The sequence below is a fragment of the Oryzias latipes genome, chromosome 23 (assembly GCF_053564925.1).
Source record: "Oryzias latipes strain Hd-rR chromosome 23, Olatipes_Hd-rR_3.1".
In the NCBI taxonomy this organism is placed as follows: Eukaryota; Metazoa; Chordata; class Actinopteri; order Beloniformes; family Adrianichthyidae; genus Oryzias; species Oryzias latipes.
The window spans coordinates 4,846,913-4,870,515 of record NC_136259.1 but is presented as its reverse complement, the minus strand read 5'-3'; the positions used below and the strand labels follow the sequence as shown (position 1 = coordinate 4,870,515).

At 40.3% G+C, this 23,603-nt stretch overlaps 2 protein-coding genes across 8 annotated transcripts in view; one reads left to right on the top strand and one right to left on the bottom strand.

Annotated features, from left to right (window-relative positions):
- LOC101168426 (anoctamin-4-like) overlaps nt 1–23,603 on the top strand; it is a 144,186-nt gene that overhangs the window by 63,773 nt on the left and 56,810 nt on the right. For all 7 annotated transcript variants that reach the window (XM_078941689.1, XM_078941688.1, XM_078941686.1 and 4 more), the window contains 9 exons: nt 7,488–7,532; nt 7,609–7,740; nt 7,814–7,920; nt 8,029–8,084; nt 8,218–8,339; nt 9,705–9,839; nt 9,961–10,057; nt 10,455–10,515; nt 22,775–22,857. In XM_078941689.1, the coding sequence (XP_078797815.1) occupies nt 7,488–7,532; nt 7,609–7,740; nt 7,814–7,920; nt 8,029–8,084; nt 8,218–8,339; nt 9,705–9,839; nt 9,961–10,057; nt 10,455–10,515; nt 22,775–22,857 (838 nt within the window). The remainder of the gene's footprint in view (nt 1–7,487; nt 7,533–7,608; nt 7,741–7,813; nt 7,921–8,028; nt 8,085–8,217; nt 8,340–9,704; nt 9,840–9,960; nt 10,058–10,454; nt 10,516–22,774; nt 22,858–23,603) is intronic.
- Nucleotides 11,133–15,998, bottom strand: LOC101168175 (uncharacterized). The gene is made up of 4 exons (XM_004085010.5): nt 15,805–15,998; nt 12,633–12,742; nt 12,281–12,424; nt 11,133–12,066 (listed from the first exon to the last, which is right to left on the bottom strand). The coding sequence occupies exons 2-4, from the start codon at nt 12,718–12,720 to the stop codon at nt 11,873–11,875; spliced, it is 426 nt and encodes a 141-aa protein (XP_004085058.1). The 5' UTR covers nt 12,721–12,742; nt 15,805–15,998; the 3' UTR covers nt 11,133–11,872.

Below are 23,603 nucleotides of genomic sequence, written 5' to 3'. Positions count from 1 at the left end.
GAAGTGGTTTAAACATGACAGTGAAGAAGATGAACATTCATTTATGTCACATTCTACAACTTTAGCTCAAAAATGGGAAAAACACACATCCTCCTTTGAGCTCCCTCCTGCACCTCATTGTCTCAAGGAGGAGAAGATCAGCTGATCTGAGGCTTTAGCCTGCAGTATGGACATTATTAGAAATGAAAGGACTTCGCAGAGGCATGACTCATCCTATGTGAAGAGAAAAATGCTGGAGTTGTTCAGGACATGGATGAAAGCTGGAAGACAGTGGTGAGATGTTCTGTAGGTGTGACAGAGGAGTTCAAGGATTATCTTCTTGTTTCCATGGCGATGAACAGACTGATAGATAAGGTTGGACAGGATTCTCTTTGGAACATGATGTTTGCAGATGACATTGTGATCTATAGTAAGAGCATGGAGAAGGTGGAGGAACATCTAGAGAGGTGGAGGTCTCGCGAGGGCTGTTAGTGTAAGCGAGGATGAGGCAGGGGAGAAGATTGGATAGATGATTCACTGTGGTAACCCCCAAAGCAAACAGCAGAAAGGAGGAGTAAAAATGCTGAAAAAGAAGGCTGTTTCTGCTAGAATACTGGCTGCAGGAGTTACTGAAAGATTAAAACTGAAGCAATTTAGCAAATAAACAAGAAACAAGGTATCCTGCACACCTATTGATCTGCTGCTCGATTTCCTCGAGCTGTTCTAGTGTTACTGCTGTAATGTCCTTTTTGTTTTATGTTTTGTTTTATTTTTTACTGCGTAAGCTGAGTCTGTGTACACATTTACTTTCTGTCCTGCTTCTAGTTTCAGAGCCTCAGTAACTGCAACAACTTCTGCTCTTTGAGCTGATTGGGGACTTGTTAGTCTTTCTGCCTTTCTGACCACCTACTGACCATTCTCATCTTCCACTACTGCAGATGCTGATCTTAATCCACCTTTGTCACGCCTGAAACAACAATCATCTGTGTACAACTCTCTGGCTCCCTCCAGAGGGGTGGACTACAAATCTGAACTGATCCTTACCTGTTTTTACACGTTATAATAATAATAATAATAAAATGTATTTGTATAGCACTTTTCAAGATAAAACTCACAAAGTGCTTCACATTAAAACACGGTAAAACACAATATGTAAAAAAGAATTAAGAAAAAGCCATTTGAAAAGATAGGTTTTTAGCTGCTTTCTACAGTGATGAAAGTCTTCCGGGAATTCCCGGAAATCCGGGTTTTTGAGCAAACCGAACGTACTTTCCGGGAAATAAAGACCTGATCTCTACGGACAAATCGCTTTCCGGATTAAAAAATGGTCTGAAATCAGCTAATTTTAGCTTTATTTTCTATATTTCTCCGCAGATCGCTTCCTCTATGGTCGTGGCCATCTCTCGTCTTCCCGGCCTAATTGACCAATGACGGGACGTTTTAGTTGCTTTCGGATGCGTCGACGGGTCTGATTGGCTCTGTCTGCCCCACGTGGTCAGCGTGACTTGCTTCCCTAGAGACCAAAACTGGCGGACCCACGCTAAACTTTCACAAACACATCTGAAGAGTTTGCGATCAAATTTGTGTTAAAATAATGGTATGCATCGTCATTATTGAGCGTGGTCACGACCTCAGTTGTGAGAAGACGATAAAAAACAAATTGAAGTGGTCTTGGCTGGAAAAAAAAAAGATTTTTAAGGTAGTGTAGGTCAAATACTTTTTTGTGTAAAATAATCTCAAAACCACATTTTGAAATAATTTCAATTTTAGTTTTGAGTTTCAGTTTTTATTTTGAATACATTTCTCTATCTAATTTATTTGTATTTCCTAATTACCATGATTTAGTTCAGTATAGTTGACATTAATTATAAGTATTTGATGGTTTGGACCCGCACTCCCTTAAAAAATAATGTTTACAATGTTTAGCTTAGTTTGTATGTTTGTTTTGATATTTCCCAGATTACTTAGTATTGGTGTTAAAGAATTGATGTATTATGTTATAGAATTATAGTTTAAAGCAGATCCCATATTTTGATGTAATTATAGTTTGAGAAAACAGTGCAAGTGGATGTTGTACATCAGTCATTTCTAAAGCAGAAATAATGTATAAATAACTGAGGTATTTTCATAGAATATCATAGTTACTGGTGTTCTTTTTGCCATTTGGGGCTTTGATGTTACTATATTTTAGCAATTGTATGTTTTCCAGCTTTAAGGAAAAGCGTAGATTGTAGGATTGTGTTACTTTGAGCAATTTTCCAAATTCTTTTTTAGGACCAGCAAGTCCTTAATGGAGAGTCAAACTAGGGGTTTGAATGACAAATCATGATGCTCTAATTAGTCTTAGTTTCTAGCTAGCTGCCAGAATGCACCAGAATGCATCTAAGACCACGTATTTTTCCAAAATTTCGCTCTGTGCCCGCCATATCGCTCAAAGAAAAGTTCAGGGATTTTTTCCATGCCTGACTTTCATCACTGTTTCTAAAAGAAAACACTGAGTCTGCAGATCTGAGGCTGAGAGGGAAGGAGTTCCAGAGGGATGGAGCCACTGCTGCAAAGGCTCTATCACCTTTGATTTTTAGCACATTCCTGTGGTCATTCGGTCTGCCATGTTTACCCTTTTGTGCATGAATGTGATGGTGGCTGCTTCTAAGATGTTGCTCAGTCTCTGTTGTCTGAGTGGAGAAAGCATAAAGGCCGAAGAGTTCACATAAGCCACCACTCTATATGTGGTCAGTACTCGTAAGGGATGTCCAATGACTATATATGCCATTTTCTGGAGTAGCTTGGCTGTTTGCTGACCTTAGTGCGTAAGGGCTTGGTGTATGGTAGAGTCTGAGTCTCCCCTTAGAACCCAATGATGGATGTGTGTTCAGTGGACAGATGTTAGGTCAGTACTGAGTTTAAGGTAGAGCAGTTGGCACCAGTGTCCACTAAGAATGGTAGTTTCACATCCATGACCTATACTGACAGCATAGGTTCTGCCATGCTTTGACTGTCAGGGTCACTATGTGGGGTGTGTCATTGTTCTTGAGGGTTCCAGGGGTTCCATGCCTCCCGGGATTCCCAGTTCACTGTAGGCTTTTGGTCAGCTAGCCCATGTCCACACCCTCTCTAGCCGTCTGCCCCTAGGGGTCCACCTCTGGACCCATGCCATCCATAAGACCAGGGGTGGTGAACACGCGGCTCTCGAGCCGCATACGGCTCTTGGCCAATGAGCGTGCGGCTCTTTGCGTCTCATCATACTTTCTATATACTCTGCCTCATTTCATAATTTTCTCCCTCTTAAACCACACTCAAACCATCAGAGGGTATTAAAAATAAATAATAAATAATGATAAAATTAATTTGGCAGTGTGTGTGTTTGATGTTGCTCCCGACACATATGTGACCGCCAATCCTTTGCTCAGGTTACGCCCAATGCCGGAACACATAGATAAACATTTGATGTGTGTGTTGATATGTCATGGTCAAAATGGGGAAATTCAGAGTATAAAGAGAAACACAGGACATTTCTGGAAGAACGGAAAGATTCTTACTTTTTTACTGAACAGAATGGCGTCACGATGTTTATTATTATGAGCTTTTGGAAGCAGTAAAATAGTTCATGGCAGAAAAGCACAAAACGTGTCCCGGGGAAAATTAAAAACACTTCCTGATCTGACTATAATTGTCTCCTTTATTAACAAGTTGAAGCTTTCCAAAGCGCACATTAAAAATGGCAATCATTCCACTTTCCTTCTTTGAGGAGCTCACAGCAGAAAGCTGCAATCTAAATGAATAAAGCGCAGAACGTGACGGTAATGCTGGACGGAAACGACCGCAGATCACTTTTCTCATGGATCCTTTAATGCAGAGACTGACTGCCTGAGATCCCTGCTTGTCACTGACGAGGCAGCGAGAGAACCGGAGATGATTGAGCTGAAATCTCTCTGAAAGAAGGCCCTGTTACGTTTTGGAGAACGGAGAACCGTGTGTAAAAGAGCTGCTCTCAAGCTGCTGTCGATGTTCTCCTCAATGTCTGCCAGTCGCTGTTTGTTACCATGAAACACGTGAAATCAAGACATCGGTCCGTTCTGACCGACACTCACGTAAAGGAGCTGCTCAGAGAGGCTTCAACTGGCCCGGGGGTTAGCCCCGCCTTCAGCCCCTAAGACTCATGGGAAGTGGGAAATCTTAAGTGTAAAACCATGAGCCAGGGAGCTATGAGCAGAAGTGACTTGCATGCCGTTTGGCTGTGTGTGTTTGTGTTCAAGTTAATGGCCTCTTAATGTGGACAGGGGGGTGTGCGAATAACGCAGCCAGTTTAATGGTTACTTAGCACTTGTTTGTTTACTACGTTGAAGAATTAACATTAAGTTGCACACAACTGAAATGTAATGTATTTAATGTGTTTATTGTAAATATGAATCACTCAGACACCAGAAGGATGCTCTGTCCAGATGTTTGTGGATTTGTTGGTGTTAGGGTCATTAAAAGAGGAATGTTGAGATACAAAGAATTACCAGTTATGGATGAATGGTGAAATATTCAGTTTTTATCATCGTAAATCTGACTTCAGAGGAGTCAGTGCCTCACCAGCCATCAACCTCACCGCCCGTCACTGAGTAGTTGTGTGTGTCAGAGAGAGGCAGAGAAAAGAGTGAGAGAGAGAGAGAAAAAGAGAGAGAGGTGCCTGTGTGTGTGGAGGGGGTATCTGACCTCCAGGGTAGTCGCTGTGTTAACTCTGGCTAAGCTGCATTTGATGTGTGTATTGAGGGTGGACACTTTCCTTGAAATAAACACAAGTACAATACTTGCTGTTGTGTTGTAGGGAGAGGAGTGTGTTACGGAAAATAACACGGCTTTAATTGCGTGTTTGTCCGTCTTGGCAGGTCAATGTGTGGTGTGGCTCTTTGACTCTCACAGTGAAAAAATTCGGCGCTTGGTGTCAAACTTGTTCGCCACCCCTGCATAAGACTGTCAAAGTCTGTATGGGCAGTCCCTAGCCCAATCGCCGGGTTCCTTGCAGTAATAGCACAGTCCAGCATCCATCAGTCCTCTGAGTGTACCGACCCGGAAACCTCAGCCTTTCACCTCACTGCTTCCTTGTGGTGGTCCCCTAATTCCTGCGGGGCGAGGGCCGGATTGAAACCTGACACCACCAAATCTGTTCATAGGAGGGTTATAGTCTGTAAAAGGAAACCAGACCAGACGGACTAGACTGAGGAGCTTCAGTTGTGAACATCCTTTTCTTTTTTTCTTTTCAGCTTCTCGGTTCTCATTCCTACAGTTCAGTGGTGAGCCAGACGCCAGCCCCCTCCACCAGAGGGCCGTACCACTGCAGTTATTGTAACGTATTATTGGAAAGTGAGACGGTTTTGGGTGGGCCGGTACTTTCGACAGGGATTCATAATCATATTTGTGATTCTTTGCCTCATCTGAACTGTTTTCCCACTTCCCGGTCACATATATGTCCTCCTCTGATCTGATCGTTTTCGTCCTCTTCCTCAGTGTGTCTGTGTGTGATGGACGTTCCTCTTCCTGTTCTGATAGGCAGTCCCCAGACTGACCTGCCTCCTCACACCTCTCTGTCCTGGATGTATTTGCCCTTATTTCCTCACCCCAGGGGAGACGTTGCCTTTCCTTATTGCTCTGTCCTGCCAGATATCATCAGTCCTCTGCTGCTGCTCAGTCACATATGCTGGTTTCCCAACCCTCACTGGCTTCATGCTTCCCCCAGAGCTCTTGAAACGGTTTCTGACCATATCAAATACCAGATCACATTCTTGAGATGTGAGCAATGAAAACCTTCAGCAATGGAAAGATACACGTATGTTGTTTCACTTGTTTTTTAAAAATATTATTGTTTTTTGTTGAATTCTAGTTGAAACGATAAATTTCCAAAACATGTCAAATATTCCCTCCTTTGTAACGATTTAGGGGGGTTTTCATATTTTCCAAAGCACAACTGCCATATGCAGAACAGTGTTTTGGTGGTCAGCACTATTGCCTCCCACCAGGAAGGTTCCTGGTTCTTGGCAGGAGCCATTCTGTGTGGAGTTGGCATGTTCTCCCCATCTTTGCGTGGATCCTCCTCCCCCAGTCCAAGAAACATGCGGTTAAATTAAACGATGACTCCTAGGTGTGTATGTGTGTGTGCGCTTGGTTGTTTGTCTATCTATGTGTCCCTGTGATGGACTGGTGACCCCTCCCCAATTGCCTGTGACTAGCTGGGATGGGCTCCAGCAGACCCCTGGGATCCTGATCAGGATAAGCAGGCAGAGAAAATGAATGGATGGACAACGGCTATAATCAGCAAATGAGAACAAGATGTTTATGAAATGAGTCTGAGTCCAGCTGAAGGACTATATTTTCTCCCTCAAAGTCATAGGGGTTGACTTGTTCCAAGATCATTTTCCATGTCTACTCAGTGTTGTAAAATGTTGGCATTTTTGTTTTTCAGATGACAAACTGGGACAATAAGTTTGTCAGAGCTTGGAGGCTCTTTTCAAGCAGAACCCCCCCCCCCCCCCCCCCCCCCCCCAGCCTGATCTGAGCGTGGAATATGATTAGCTAGGACATTGTATTGTTGTCATCCAGAGGATCAGGCAGTTATTGTTGCATTTACAAATGAAAGGTGGCTAATTGAAGGCTGTTGAATTATTCTTTTTAAGCCACCCAGCCTTTTGGCTGGGGTCTGGACATCGGAGGGGGAGTAAAAAATGCTGGACGTACTTGTGTTAAAGAAAAAAGTAGTAGAAATAGAGTTTAAATTGCTTTTGAAATCCAGAGAGTTCCGCACTGTATAGTTTTTTTAGTTGACAGGGAGTAGGGAGGTATTTTAGACACAGCCCAAGACGCGCACTGACAGCAATGTAAGATGCCTTTTTTAGCCGATTTCAAATAAAACTTTGGTATTTGACTATTTTCCACCACTTGTGGGTCTGAGACGACCCCCTGGTGCTTTGTTTACATGATCAGCTGTGGTCACCTGGCAACACCAAAATGCGGCCGGAGATCGCTGTTATTATGATCTGTTTTGGTTTTTAAAACAGACCAATGGAAACAAGATAATTTACCTATCATAGGATCAATAACATTCTAAAAAGTTCAATGTTTCATGACTCAATACAGTATACCTGTGCCCCCTGAGCCCCCTGTGACCCCTGTGATGTATTTTTGACTGTTGGTTAACGGGAAATTTCTAATTCAATACAAGAAAAAGTTCTATAAAAAGTCAAAAAAAGGGACATTTTTAACGTAAAGGTAAATGCTCTCTTCATATCTGTCTTGTGCACAACTTTGTCCGTGTGCATACATTTCATTTTGACACTTATCTCACCCCATACGGGACGTTTTCGCTGTGAGGCGAGAGCACCAACCAATGCACCACTGAGCACTACCCACCATGGAACTAAGATCTAAAATAATGCTCTTCTATTGCTTTAGTATGGTTCACTGCGGATTATGTGACACAAAGAGCTTTTACTTTTATGCACTAACTTCCTGTTTATTACTTCGTCTAGGAGGAAGATATATTTTATGCAACGGCGGCACCGATTTTTAAGCAGGTGAGAGAGGGGCATATATGTCATTGGATGTGGAGCTACGCTGCTTCTGCAGCTGTCATGGAAACCTCTCTTGCAGAATGGAGAAGCACATCAACAAATTTCGCGGGTGGCTCCCACGCAAACCAATGAAATTTGACAGCGAAACTCTTCCTGACTTGGAGCAGAACGAAAGCTTTACCGCCCCCTTCAGTCGATCGAGGATCCATCAGTGAGTTTGTGTCCGGCCCGTCTCTTTGCTGTGAAAACAGCATTTTTAAAGAGGGATTTGTGGTTATTTACAGTTTCATCATCCACAACAAAGAAACCTTTTTCAACAATGCCACCAGAAGTCGCATCATCCACCACATTCTGCAGAGGGTCAAATACGAGGAAGGGAAAAACAAGATGGGTGAGTTTTTTCCCAAACGTTCCCAAATTTTGTGATTAGGGTCAAAAGAGTCTAAAGAACCCGATATTAGCCACAGCGTCACATTTCTTCTTTTCTGTCTGACTGCAGGACTGAATCGCCTTCTGAACAACAACTCGTATGAGGCAGCTTTCCCTCTTCACGAGGTAAACCGGCTCGTCTACCTCAGATGGTTTTCCACTCCTGCTCTGCTCAGAACCCAAATACCTGCTTCTCTGTTTGGGTGTTGCATTATTAATACACCAAAGCTGAACCGACCACATGTGTGTTCATCTACAGGGCAGCTACCACAGCAAAAACTCCATCAGAACACACGGAGCAGAAAACCACCGGCACCTGCTGTATGAGTGTTGGGCCTGGTGGGGAGTTTGGTACAAGTACCAGCCGCTGGAGCTCATCAGGTACCTGCTCGTCATTTTTAGCGCGTTTAAGGTCTAAGTATTGTAGATGGCTGTGTTCAAAGCGATGAAACTGTCCTAAAATTCCCCCAAAAAAACCCCAAAACAAAACAAAAACCCTCGGATTCACTCTTGATCCCCAAATCCAAATAAAAGAACACGACCTACATTTTTTCCAGTTTTATTTTTAATCTGATCCTGAGGGAAGTTTTATTTTGAAAAGCTACTGGACTCGACATTCAACTCATTCTTGATGCATGTCAAGTTGCTCGGTCACGTGTTGAAAATCCATCCACTACTTCCTGAAAGGGGGCTGCTCCCACCGATAAATAGAATCCCCCAAGCTAGCAATGTTAACAAAAACAAAAGTATTTGGAAAGTTTCTTATTGCAGATCCAGTGAGGAAATAAAACAAGAGCCTGACTTCAAAATAAAAGAAATCTCCATATGACAGACAAAAACTAGGAGTCTTGACTCAGAATAATATGGAAGCGATTGTGTAGCATAATTAAAAATAAAAGTCAATACCAGACATGCTTTTTCATTTTCAAAATGAAGCTGCATTTTTGAAAAAGCAATCCGCCAAAATGCTTTTTCATGTTCTTCCTCAACACTGCTTATTCTGTCTCTTAATTAAAATGATAAAGAAAATGGTATTTGACATTTCATTTTCAAAAAGTTCTCTGGTAAATGTGTAGCAAAATTCCTTTAGAAATGTCTAATTTGACAGTTCAGTTCAATTCAATTCATTTTAATTTTGAGTCATTTGATGCAGTTACATTTTGAAAATTAAAAAGCATTTCTGGTATTGACTTTTATTTTTAATTATGCTACACAATCGCTTCCATAGAATATGACTTGATTGTGACAGTTGTTCCATCAGACCATAATAATAATAATGCAGAATATTTAGCTGTCTAATGTTATGAGGATGCTGCTAATAAGGTTGTTCAAATTATGGATTTACATTAATGATTTTATATATATATAAACTCATTTTATGCATATTATTTCTTCCCTTTGCTGTGTTGAAAAGACCCTTTTTATCAAACTTAGAAGTTTAGTTAATTTGCAAATTTTTCCAACTTGTGTTGATTTACTACATTTTTTGTCACCTTTGTTATTGATATTTCTTTTGTGCATCAAACATACAGAGCTTCATTGTGACATTTGGGTTAAACCCCCCATTACGGCACCCAAGCATAATTTTGATAGTTTATATTGGGCACACTTTTTTTAAATCCCTCCACTGTATCCAGAACTACAAGGCTCTGCTTTAAGGCCACCTTTTAAGAATGACAGGCGTTCAGATGGTAATAGAGCGTGTATTCGTCTGACATGTATTATGTTCCTGTGTTGTAACTGTAGGAGATATTTTGGGGAAAAGATCGGTCTGTACTTTGCTTGGCTGGGTTGGTACACAGGAATGCTGTTTCCTGCTGCGCTGGTGGGGCTCTGCGTTTTCCTTTACGGGGTTTTCACTCTGGATGACTGCCAGGTCAGGTAAACACATCGACTCGTTTTAAACAGCATGGTTCTAGTTTCACCAGTAGATCAAAATCCCTTTCTGAGCATCAAATTCCACTTGACACAAATTCAGCTAAAAGTTTGCTCTGTTTTTCAGCAAAGAAATCTGCCAGTCCACTGAAATCATCATGTGTCCCATCTGTGACCAGTACTGTCCCTACCTGAGACTGTCAGACAGCTGCATCTATGCTAAGGTACTTCCAAGCAGCTGCTCTGTGAAAACTATGTCCATGTCTCACCATTTTCTTAAATAACGTTTAAATTGATTAACTACATTGTCATTTTATATTATACAAGGAAATGAAGCGCAGTGCGGTCCTCTTCCGGTGCATTTGTAAATAAAGATAAGAAATAAAATAAATGAATACAAGCAAAAATATAAATCAAACACAAACATTCATTTGTTCAGCCGATTCACGGCTCCTAATATGCAAACAAGTAAAAAAAATTGCATTCAAAAACATTGTAAACAGAGAATGCCCGGGCTGGGATGAATACCCTAAAATGCTTTCGGCTTTTCTGTTTGATCTAAAACTGACCTTTTTTTTTACATTTTTGGGAGAACTTTAACGCTCAGTCTTGATGTTTCAGGTCACCCACTTTTTTGACAACGGAGCAACAGTTTTCTTCGCCGTGTTCATGGCCGTCTGGGGTAAGTCTTTGTGCTTCACCCTCACAGCTTTTACCTTCTGAGCAGCAGTTGGAAGTTGAGTAAAACAAAAGAAAAAAGATCAACTATGGGATTTAAAAACACAAAACTCCATGTCTGCCCCCTTTTAAGAAGAGTTTAAAAGCCTAACATTGGTTTTTCTCACATCTGAGTTAATTTAGTCAAGATTCATGTTTACTCATGGGTTACCGTAATTTCCGGGCTATAGAGCGCACCTGATAACAAGCCGCACCCATTACCTTTTTTAAAGGATAAACCATTTTGTACACACATAAGCTGCACCTGTCTATAAGCAGCATGTGACCACATTGAAACATGAAGAGAATGAGGATGTGTATGTGCTGAAACCGTTGCGTGTGTGAGAAAGAGGAGCGAGCGCCTGCAGCGCAAGGGGGAGTGAGAGCGAGAGCAGCGAAAGTGTGGTGGGGGTGTCTGTTTCTGTTTGTTATACAGAGTGAAAGAGAACTGTAATAAATGAAGGTTTCCCCCAGAAGAAGATGAAAGATTCTTTATTAACCCGCTCTGGAGGCTCTGGGTGGCCGAACGGGGAAGTGAACTACCGAAGGAAGATCCAGAGAAAGAAAAAAGGAATCGCAGGAAAGGTTCAACACATGATATATTTACAAAGAAAGACGGTACACAGAAAGACTTAATATAATATACCTGAACTTTTCTTTTCAAACAGTGCCTGTGACACGGCAGTAACACGGCAGCAATGTGGTGGTAACAGGGCTGGTTAAAAAAACATACCGGTAAAAGTCACTGAGAGCAGCAGTGACTTATAAATGCCCCTCTGCACAGAGGCAAGCGCTGTGCAGCGCGTGCGCCAGACGATATCTTCCACTTCAGTGACACATCGTAACACAGCACTACCAGGGCTGGTTTAAAAAACATCCAACGTACTCATACTCCATACTCATCTACTGAAGTACACGTCTGTTAATTCAGCTCCGTATGGCGTCTGGCTGATGAAGAAGTGGAACAGCTGACGATTTCAAACAGCATCCAGACAGAACTGGAGGAGAAACCTGCTGGACCTGCAGAGAGGTCGATAAAAAGTGTTGATTTATAGACAGCGGTGTTGCTGGACACTGATGCTTGAAACACTGAAAATGAAATATTGGAGTGAAACCTGAAGGATGACTGAGGAGAGTCCATCTGAAGGCAGCTTAGACTTGACATGTGGTTTTGTTTATCAGTTTCAATAAGTTTTTCTTGGTTTTCTCAGTGAACATATAAGAAAAAAAAAACATTCTTTTTACACTTAAAAAAAAACAATTAAACGTTTGTTTATTTGACACTTTTTTTTTTTACATTAACAAAAAATGTCGTCAGACATTTAGAGCCAGACTCTAGAATCAGGAGACCATCCGCTCTGAATGAGGTCCCAGTGGCGGGGGGGATGTGCACACAAAGAATGAGCAGGGGGGTCTTTCTCTGCAGGGACGAGGGGGGGCCATGGAGCTCCAGCAGGATCGTCATATTGTGAGAAGGTGGGCGGTTTGTAAACGTGTGGAGGGAAGAATTTGTGTTCTAAAAAAGACAGGGAAGCAGAAAAGGGATGAAGAAAGGCAGAGGTGGAGAACAGCAGCACTGTACAGCTGAGTTTCATCAACATTCATTCCAGTCTTTTGTAGTTTTGATACCAAGTTTATTGAAGGAAAAATGCCAAATTAAGGATAAGAAGCGAAACTTCCTGTCCATCAGAAGAGATGGTTTCATGGAGGAGTGCAGCTGAAATGCTCACCGCTTGGTTTTTTCAGAGAGTCTGGCTGCTGCAGAGCCTCTCGTGCTCTGCTGTCCAGCCTCCAGCATCTCAGCAGGAGGAACAGAACCAGGCACAGCTGCAGGACAAAGGTCAACGCGGCCAGAACCACAATGGATCTGTTAACTGTTCACAGGAAGAGGAAGGAGATTTAGAGCTGCACACGAGATCAGCTTCTGCTTTAGGGAATACCAGTGATCATTATTGTATGTGGAAGCTGTCGTGGGGCAAAATAAGATTTGGGATGATTTGGGATTTCAAACCTCAGACAGATTATATAGTTTTATAGTTTTTAATCTCAAAGGTTCAAGATATACAACCAAAGAAACTGTACCAGCTATGACAGGCTGTGCTGCTGAATCCCAGGCTTTGACCTCAGGCTGGGATCCTGAGGTCAGGTTCTGGTTCGGAACAAACTCCATCAGGCCGCTCCTTAACTTCTCCCTGAGAAAACATGAGCAGACAGAGCAGTCAATTCCACAAGCAAGGCAAAGACAAATGAACAAAAAGAAAGATTTGACAAAAAAGTGGAAGCAGAAAGTAAAACATTCATGCTCACAGCTGACAAAGTAATCTGTGCTTCATAGATTTGGTCAAATCTTTGAATACTTTATATCCTGAATTTTCTGTAAGTAAAGTATCCAGTGTGCTAAAGACAAAGTCATTTGCAGATGATACCACTCTAATCTGCAGTGGAGACTTAAAACTGTATCTGAGGAAACCTACGATAACTCAAGAAAAATTGGATGTTATTTGGAATTTAAACACCTAAAATTAAAACCAATGGGGAGATTTCAAAAAGCTTTCAAAACAATGATTTAAGGACTTAATTTTTTTTACAATTCCTTCCTACCCTTGAAAATTTCTTACCTACACTCACTGTGCATGCACCATTTGACCATTGTGACTTTAGGTTGCAATCAATTATATTCATTCATTCATTCATCTTCTTCTTCCATTTATCCCTTTCGGGGTCACGGGGCTGCTGGATGCTATCCCGGCCACTTATGGCCCATTAATTATATGATTTATGCAACTGATGAAGTGCCACACTTGTTAACATAGCTCTGGACCTTTAGGCTAGCTCACTTTTTCAATTCTACTTCCTACCCCCCCCCCCCCCGTGAATCTGTCCTACCCCCCTGTAAATCTGTCCTACCCCCTGTGATCTTTTAATATTTAATATTTATATACTTAAAAGGAAAAAAAAAAAGATGATTTTGCAGGGTAAAGACCTTTTAAGTGAAACAGAATAATTTTCCACGGCACATCTGAACATCTGTCAAGGCACACTGGTTAAATATCTCTGCTTTAGGTCATAAAAAATGAAGGAAATACTCTACGGCATGTGAGAGGAACTGTTTCACACAGAGAGAGCTTTGATTTTGGTAAAATCATTACATTTCCTCTGCTTTTAATGATGATTTTTTTTTTTACTTTGAGTAAAAAGGTTGTCTCCATGATCGTTAACTCAAATAACACATTTTTCACGTTAAAAGGTGAACTGTCCACTGCAAAAACAAGACATCTAGAAGTTAGTCCAAAGTTCCTGAAAAAATCTGCCAATGGGGTAAGATAAATGGTCTTACCATTGACCAGACAAGAATCCTAGTCCCTAGGACATGTTTTCTTAACCCTTGTGCCATCTTAGATGACCCTACCCTTCCATTGACGTGTTCTCCCTACCATGACAAAGGTGGATAAAGGTGGATAGATTTCATGTAATCCATGGACACCAGTGAAGATCACAAATCATTGAAGAAAAAAGGTTCCGAGCACTGTCTAGTGGGTCTAAATGACCCAACTCCCAATGTTAAAGTGCCTAGGATAGCATATGGGTTACATTTAGATTATTTTGCTAATGAAAAACTTTCTCGATACGATTATTTTTCATGTATGACAGAAAATGAGACGATTTTTCTTAAAACAAGAGTCCTTGTGGCGGGGGGGGGGGTTGTAGTGCGTAGGGTTTTAGGGGGGTGGCTGTGGCTGTGGGTGCGTGGCGATCCCTGGGTTGCTAAGGTGGCGTGCCTGGGCTGGCTTGCGGGGACGGGGCGCCGGTCGGGTGGTGGCCGGCTCATTGGTTCCGGGGGCCCTGGCTTCGTCCCTGGCCTTTGTCTCGGTGTCCGGCGCCCGGTGGCCCCCATGGCTGCCGCCTGGTACGGCTAAGCGCTCCTGTCTTGTGGCCTGGGGGCCGGACACTGGGTTCGCTTGTGCCTCTGGGCATTGGGGGGGGCCCCTGTGGGGGGGCCCTCTCTGTGCCTGGCTGGTGGGGTGGGCGGTCCCCTCCTCCTCCCCTCCCGGGCTGCCTGGGTCCGGATGCTGGGGGGGCTTCTGGCCTGGGGGGCTCTCCTCCCCTCTCCTGGTCTGGCTGGTCTGGCTGGGTAGGATCTGGCTCCCTTTATGAACACACGGTTCACGTCGGCAGCATGCATGTATCTCCACCCCCACGTGCACGTGCACACTGCCACACTGCTCCCTGTCTGCTTCATCCCTCCTCCTTACCTACAGTGTATTGATGGACAGATTTTTTTTTTTTCGCTCATCTTAGTGTCAGATTTTCACCTTTGATGTAACATTCGTCTTTCCAGCAGATCTGGTATAATTGTTACAGCTTAAATTAATAACTTACAAATCAGTGCTTGTATCCCCCACCTTTTCACTTTTCTTCCTTTTACTCTCTTCCACCCTCCCCTCACATTCTTCCCCTCTCCCTCCCCACACACACTAAATGTAACAAATAAATAAAAATAATACGACAAAAAGGGGTTTATACAAATCTACACTCTAGTTTCTTGAAGCTATATAACCTCTTTTTGTGATAGTAAAACCTGTCCAACACAAAAAGCCTTCAGCTCTAATCTGTTTGCTCAGCTGTTGGACAGAAGAAGTTAAAAGAAAAAAAAAAAAAAAAAAAAAAAAAAAACAAGAGTCCTTTTGCTTTCTTAAAATTCATGTTTTTGCATTGTGTTTGATTTTGCTGTAGCCAGATATAACCTTTAGTGCTGAGTCACTTAAAGCAGGAATCATTCCACACATTTAACCTGCACTCAAGAAGAAAATATGCTGACAGGAGTGAACTGTCGTTTATGACTGTAAAAAAATCAGAGAGAGTCTTGACTTTAAAGCAGTGACTCAGAAGTTCTGAAACAAAAAGAATCAATAAGCAGAACGAGAGCCGCCCCAAAAAGTCAGAAACAGTTAATAGGAAAAGAGCTGGAAAAGGCATTTTAATTAAAAAAAAGAATTATTTAGAGGAAAGTAAAACCATATATAGATACTATATATAAACTACACATAATCTAGGACCAAAATAAACTTTTTCTAATGAACTTTTTTACTTTGCAGATGAAACAGCTAAAATCAGCTAAAACTGATGTTTGGGAGTCAAATCTGAGCAGATCGGAGCTGTTTTGACAGCTGGACGGCCTCCCTGACCTCTACAGTTTACAGTTTTTATTAACAGAAAACGTTTTTGTGATTCAAAAAGTTCCCTAATGACTTACCTAACCGCCACCGCTCCTTTGTACTGCTCTACAGATGGATGTGTTGTGGTGTTTGTGGGAAGGAGAGAATCCTCTGGAATCCGCTCATTAATGGTCCTCTGTAGTGTGCCCCCCACCGCTGACTCCCCATGCAAAGCAGCTTTTTCAGAACATGTAGTTCTGCTGCGTGATACTGAGGAGAAAGGCCTCTGAGATCACTGCTGCTTTCAGCACAGAGGCAGACGGACTCCTTCAATGAGTAATCCGTGCTCAGGACTTTGTTCAGCCATCAGGTCTCGTCCCCATGAACAACCTGAGTGTATGCGGATCACCAGGACTTTGATAAGGACCAGTAAATACAGTCTGACTATCTCTATACAAAATCAGATTATGTCACTGACTGCAAGACTTTGGATTGGAAAGTCACAGGTCATGAAAGCAGATTCATTATAATGAAAATGTAACGTAACGGTCAACTTTCACATCAGTGTTTTTGCATTAAATGCCATTAAGTGATTAAATCAGGGGTGTCCATACTTTTTTCAGAAAGAGCCAGATTGAGTGAGGTAAAAGTGTTTAAAGACCAACCATCCTGCAATCTTATAATACCATTACATGCAAATCAACTACTTAATGAACCTTTTATTACACTGCGATACCTTTTGTTTCTTCTCATAAAACAAAAATAAATCTAAATCAGGCCTGTGCAATGATCGCAAATTGATCGTTATTGCTGTTTAAAGTTGTGCATTATCCATATCGCTAAAGTCAGCAAAAACGCAATAAATGGTAACCTTAAGCAACTTGAACTATTTAATGAATTGAATAAATTCTTTTATGCATCAGATGGAGCTTTTATGAGACGAGGTCATTTGGAGAATAATTTAAGGTATTTTGACTCTATTTAAATTCAACTGTTGCAGTGAAATGGAAATGTTTTTGTTGTTTTTGCTATTTGTTCATTTATCCCAAGTTATATCGTCATCGGATTATTAATCACTAATATCACATATCCCGAGTTTTCCTCATATCCTGCAGTCCTAATCTAAATATATTTTTACCAACTGTGAGTTTCATATTTAAAGAGCAGAAATAAAATGAAGGAAGTTCTGTCTGAATATAAAAATATTAACATTAAATCTGGGTTTATATGAAATGTTAGTTATTTGTAACAGTTAAATGTTTAGTGGAAACTTCTAAATGTAAATAATGTGAACAGGAAATAACAAATAATTACCTAACTCGAAACTAAAAAACCACTGCGGGTTTTTATCAAAAATCTAAATTGTAGAAATGAGCTAGAAAGTGTCACTGAAGGGAATTCGGCCAATTATAATCAAGAAATCGAACACATAACATGAAAGGATCCAGTGGGCTGGTAAAAAATTTGAATGCAGGTCACATTTGGCCGGACTTTGGACATGTCTGGTTGACTCTTTTCTGCTTATATCCAAATAACTCAGGAATGTGGAAGTGAGGTCAACGTTACAGTCGATGTTTTTCTTTATTTTTGGAAACACAGGTGCGTAATGTCATGGCTCTGCTGGTCTGTGTTTTCACAAACATGGCGGTGCTTTTTTGAATGAATGTTCAAAACTAACAACACGGTACTGCTGTTCCCCGCTTGTCCTCCAGGGGGAAGAAACACAGTTGTCTGCAATAAGTTATAGTACTTGTCTTACATCTTGTATTTGTACATCCCCATATGTCAATCTTTAAGAAAAATGAGATGAAGTAGGATAAATACTGGGAACAAAAATTTTTATGTTTTAATTTCATTTCTCACTGTAATTATGGAATAGCTTCAATCGTGTGATAACTTAGATTTAATTGTACTTTAAAACTCCAAAACTGAAAAGAAGTCAAAAAACGATCCGATATTTTCTGCGCATGTAAATAAACTTAATCTGTTTTAGTTATTAAATTGGGTAAAATTACAAAGGTAGAAGAAGAAGTAGATGACCTACCATCCTGCCTGTATTCTAAACATCCATATCTTACCTGCTGCTACACACCTGGATCAGGTGTGTTCAGTGGAATAAAACCTTGATTCAGTTGATCCAGCCAACCAGCAGCGAGTGTAGCTTTCAAACAAGCAGAAAGGCAGAGTTATGGCAGGGGTGTCAAACTCCAGGTGTCGAGTCCAGGTGTTCTACATGTTTTCCAACCAACCTGCCATCCAAGCTCCTCATTGGCTAAACACACCTGATCCAGGTAATCCACATCAGGGAAGGCAGGATTTCTGGGAAACCAGCAGGAGGCTGGCCCTTGAGGCCTGGAGTATGACATCCCTGGGTTAAGGCATCTGGACTTTAATGCCATCTCGTTTTAAGAAGACAAGACAAGACAATAAGCCCAGATGACATTAGTTGACCTGAAAACATATCACCTGGATGTAGGAGATCTCATCAACTAGCTAGAATCTTGTTTGTGAACATTTTTGATTGAAAAAGTAGAAAAGGTAACATTTTTTTTTTTTTGTAAAACTGACCGACAAAGATAGTAAGGGATAGCTTTTTCACTGGTTGGCAACAGTGTGGGTTGTGAGAGTTAGCCCATACCTAGCACGGTTAGTAGCCTTAAAAAAAGGACACTGATAGGCTGCCTTCAAGCTTAGGGTTGTAAAATTTTTCAACATGCTCAATAAGTAAGTGTGTGTTTGTCTTGAAGGGCGAGAAGTAATTTCCTGTTCCCAATGGTTATAGCAACAGGCAGCAGTGGATGCAGTTTGTTTTTATCAGAGATGAGAAAAACCCGTTCTGTAGTCTTATTCCAAGAGTCAGTTATTTAGTGCAAAACTGCAGCTTCTGTATATCTTCCTGACTACCAGAGAAAAGAATGTTGTCCAGTCAAACTTTTTCTAATCAATCAAAGACTACAATTCCTACAACATTTCAATACTGAGTGTATTTAGTCCTTATCAGATTTGGTGTTAAAAAACCTCTTTTTATTGTGTTACAATTCACAGTCTTGATAACATTTAACTCTTTGGATCATTTGACTCTGTAGAGAGTAAATATAACTATTTGCAGTGTAATATATTACTCTATTGAGGTGTAAAATTAACATGGATTCTAATAATACTTAACACCACACTCTCAACTGTGTTACCTTAACTCTCAATAGAGGTAATAATTTATTCTTTAGCTGAGTGAAACCAACTCAGATAAAGTCTAATCTTGATAGTTAGCGCTGTAGTTAGCACGTTTTTCTAAACTTTATTCTACATCATAACTTTTAAAAGCAACGTGTAATATTTATTTTGACTCTTTATTTGTGAAATAGTGAAGCACTAAAAATAAAAACGAGAAAAGTTGTCTAATGTCATTCACCTGCCGTGCCAGCTATCCCAGTTCACAATATGTTCATATGGTTAGTTTAGAAAAACAAGCCACAGTAACAGTGTTTGGGGGGGTCGTAACTGCACGTTTTTTGCCATTACAGAACTCCAAGTAAGTAGCAGAACAGAACATTATGAAGTAGATGGTTTCAGGGGCACCGGTAATACAAATCCACGGACATCATGTTAACTTATCAGCTCAGCAACATCAGCCTTTAAGAACAATGACCTTCATTCTGCTTGAAATGACAGTACGGAACAATATTTAAGCCAGAATCGATTGTACCGTACTTCATTTGTTCAAAGAAAAACTAGACAGAAAACTAACTCCTCATAAAAATATCATAGTTAAGAACAGTTGGTTTTTTAACTATTTACCTTCCTGGTCCTAGCTGCAAGAAGCAAAAAACTTCAAAACAAAGCTCACAACAAGAGAGCGACCTTTGCTGGCCAACAAAATTCTATCACCTGACTAAAGAAAATGAACAAATAATGCATGTTTCATAGTAAATACATTCCTATATGGACTCGCATGAACAAATAAGGGTTCTGATACTGTGTTCACACCGAATGCGACTGTCCTGATCTTTCTGTCACTGGAAATGGCTCAAAGATTCATTTCCAATGGTAGAGAGATCATTCAAATAGGTCAAAAAGTAAGAAAATTATGGCATTTTAAGTAATCACATGTTGGGCGTAATTTTAGTCCTGAATAAAAAGCAAAACAACCAAATTTTTGTGACCCGAATCAAAGATCAGTGTTCTTGGTGTCATAACTTTCTCATTTCTTGTCCAATCCAAGAGAGGGAGGTGTCATTGCAAAGTCAGTCAAAAGAACTAAAAGAATTAAAGTTGATATCAAATCAAATTTTATTTTCTTATTATCAAATAATAATTAATTAGGAAAATTCTACAGTTCAATTTGAAGCTACACAGATGCTGTGGCAGCGATAAGTCCCATCTTAAAAAAGCCCAACCTGGATCCATCACAACCCTCCAATTATAGGCCAATTTCAAAATGACCTTTAATCTCAAAAGTCTTGGAGAAGATAGTGGCAGAACAGTTGACATCTTTTTTAAACAACTATGAACTCTTCGATAAATACCAATCTGGTTTTAGAAAGATGCATTCCACTGAGACCACTTTACTCAAAGTTTCAAATGATATACATATGGCTGCTGACTCTGGAAAGTATACAGTTTTGGTTCTTTTGGACTTATCCTCTGCATTTGACACTGTTGATCATAAAATACTATTGGTTAGATTAGAAAATGAGTTTGGTATTGCTGGGTTAGTTTTAAAGTGGTTTACCTCCTACCTGACTAATAGAACATTCTCTGTTTATATAAATGGCATGCTTTCTGATACCTCTCCACTCCTACATGGTGTGCCCCAGGGATCTGTTTTAGGACCACTTTTGTTTTTAATGTACATCTACCCACTAGGAAAGCTTTTGAATAACTTTAAAAATGTGTCATACCATTTCTATGCTGATGATATTCAGCTATACTGCTCATTCAATGACTCAGAACTCCACAAACTTACGGAACTACTAGATTGCCTTGCCTGTGTTAAATCATGGCTCACAAGTAACAGTCTTCAGCTAAACTCAGAAAAGACAGAAACACTAATAGTTGCCCCAGAAAACACAATCCCAATAATTTTTTAGCATCTTGGTTCTTTGAGCTCCTCTGTACAGCCCTGTATCAGAAATCTTGGTGTCTGGTTTGACCAGTCAATGTCTTTGGACCATCATTCCAGCCTTTTAATAAGAAACTGTTTTTATCATTTACGTAACATAGCAAAATTGCGGGCGTTCTTATCTAACTCAGTCTTAGAGATGGTTATCCATGCTTTTATTTCTTCTCGTTTAGATTATTGTAATTCTCTTTTTACTTGTTTTAATAAATCTGTTCTTAACCGTCTTCAGTTAGTTCAAAACACTGCTGCAAGGCTTTTAACAGGATCAGACAAAAAGGCACACACTACCCCCATTTTATCCTCCTTGCACTGGCTCCCAATCAAGTGGCGTATTGCTTTTAAAATTTTAGTTTTAACCTATAGAGCTTTAAATGGACAGACCCAGAAATGCCTATCAGACTTGCTCTGTCCCTACGTCTCCAGCCGTGCCCCCCGATGCTCAGATCAAAATCTTTTAAAGATTTTTAAGACGAAGTATAAAACCAGAGGTGACCGGTCGTTCCAGGGAATAGCCCCCAGACTCTGGAATGCCCTCCCTCTCTCCCTTCGTGTGGCCGACAACTTCGATTCTTTTAAAAGTCAACTGAAGACACTTTTATTCAAAAATGCTCTTAGCTGACTGGTTTTATTGTAACTTTTACTCTATTTTTATTTTTCTTCGATTTAGTTTTGCTTTACATTATATTCAATTGATTGTTTTTCTGCTTTTACTGGATTGTATGTTTTTTATTGTTCAGCGCTTTGTGATTTTATCTGTGAAAGGCGCTATATAAATAAAACTTACTTACTTACTTACTTACTGTGAGGCAGAGTAAACACTGACACCTTCAGCATGACATGTTTGTAAAATGATTTAGCAAAAAAGAAAACTTTTAAACTGCACGCATGCCTACATTAAGAGGAAGTCGATTTAACCCGCCTTTTTAAAAACACAGGGATTCTATTCCTCAAACCACAACCAATCCAGAGTTTTAAAGTTAAATGTACTAAATTAAAACTCTACATACATATAAAAAGAAAAATATTCAAAAACTTATGTAAATTGAACAGAGTTGGTGCGCATTTTAAGCTAGGTTTTCACTCGACCTCGTTAGCCGTTTAGAACTAGTAATTCAAATCCCAAACTAGCCAAAAGACTGTTGGCAACAACCAACAACACTGTTTATTTGACATAATATATTTTGAAATAGGAATATAATTAGAGTAAATACACAATAAATACTCTTACTGTAGTCGTGGATGGTAAGCGAGACGTTGACCACAAACTCCAGGGCTATGTCCCAATTCCCATCCTAACCCCTATATAGTGCACTTTATAGTGCGCTCAACATTTTTTAGTGCTGAATCTAAAATTTCAAATCCGAGTGCCCTAGAAATTTCCCAGAAGTCTCTGCGAAAAACCAGTGTGCATCCATGCTCACTAGATCTAGATCTTTGATCTAGAATGTAGACCACAATACATTGCGTTGGAACAAATTTTGCCAAAAAAAAAATTATTCAAATGTATTTTTTAATAAACCATCAACGTTTTTATCTTCGGAAGACAGTGGACTCAAAAATAATTGTTGTAAAACGTTAATATAAATTAGATCTTAACTTCGTGAAATCGATGACGTCATATCCGCCGTTACAAAAAAAAAAAAATAGTGAGTCTGAATTGTTTTTGAATCCAGGGCATTAGATAGTGCAGCACTATATTGTTTTTTAGTAGTTAGAGGTCAGGGTGGGAATTCGGTCACAACCAAGGAATGGTTTGGTTCAAATCTGAAGAGGTGGGCGGAGCATCTGGAGTCACGTTAACTCTACGTCTTGTATACAAAATCTGGTGTGAGAAGTGTATACAAAATTCTGACTTTCAAAATTAGAAAACACTGACGATAAAAACGAAGGAATAATCTCACAAACAATAAGTGTGTTTGTCGTAAACAAACTATTTTTCTGCACTTCAGCGACAGTTTTCCTGGAGTTCTGGAAAAGACGCCGAGCTGTCCTTGCATACGACTGGGATCTGATTGACTGGGAGGAAGAGGAGGTGAAGTATTTTCTGCACTTATAGATACCCGAGCTGCTTTGTTCTGTTAACTAAACAGTTTGGGAAAAACATTACCATTAACAATACAGTATATGCCGAAACCCTTTCCTATTAAGTTTTTATTCACTTTGATTTGCAGCAGGACAAAATACATTTATCCGTATTTAAACAAATACATACATTTTTTCTTACATTCTTGTCTCCTAGAGTTGAAGTGTTTCTATGATGAGCATTAAGAACCAAACTCTGCCTTTCAGTGGAACAACTTTCAGAATCAGGGACTGATAAATACTTTTTGGCCCCACTTTAACATGTCTTCCTGTTCATTTGAGCGTTCTCCTTTGGACTCTTGCCTCAATTCTTTTTTTTCTTTGACACGTTTCTCCTTGTTGGTGCAAAAGTTACTCAAAGCCCAAGGACAGAGTTACGCTGCATTCACACCAGATGTGATCAAATTCATGTCTGTCAACTGTCTCCTGATGTGCATCAATGTGGGAAAGTTCTTTTATCAAAGTTCATTATATTTGTAGAAAGGTCATAATAATACTTGTTTTTTGTTGTTTTGTTTGGCTAGCTAACTGAAAGTTTAAATTATACCATGGTCCGGGTGAATTCTCGATTCTGATTGGCTGCTGGGTGTGCATTAAAAACTGATAACCGCACGCCTAAAAAAGGGGTTCCGGTTACATAGCATAGAAGTTTTATATCACTGCACCGGACCTTAACCGCACCACCTAACAAATAGT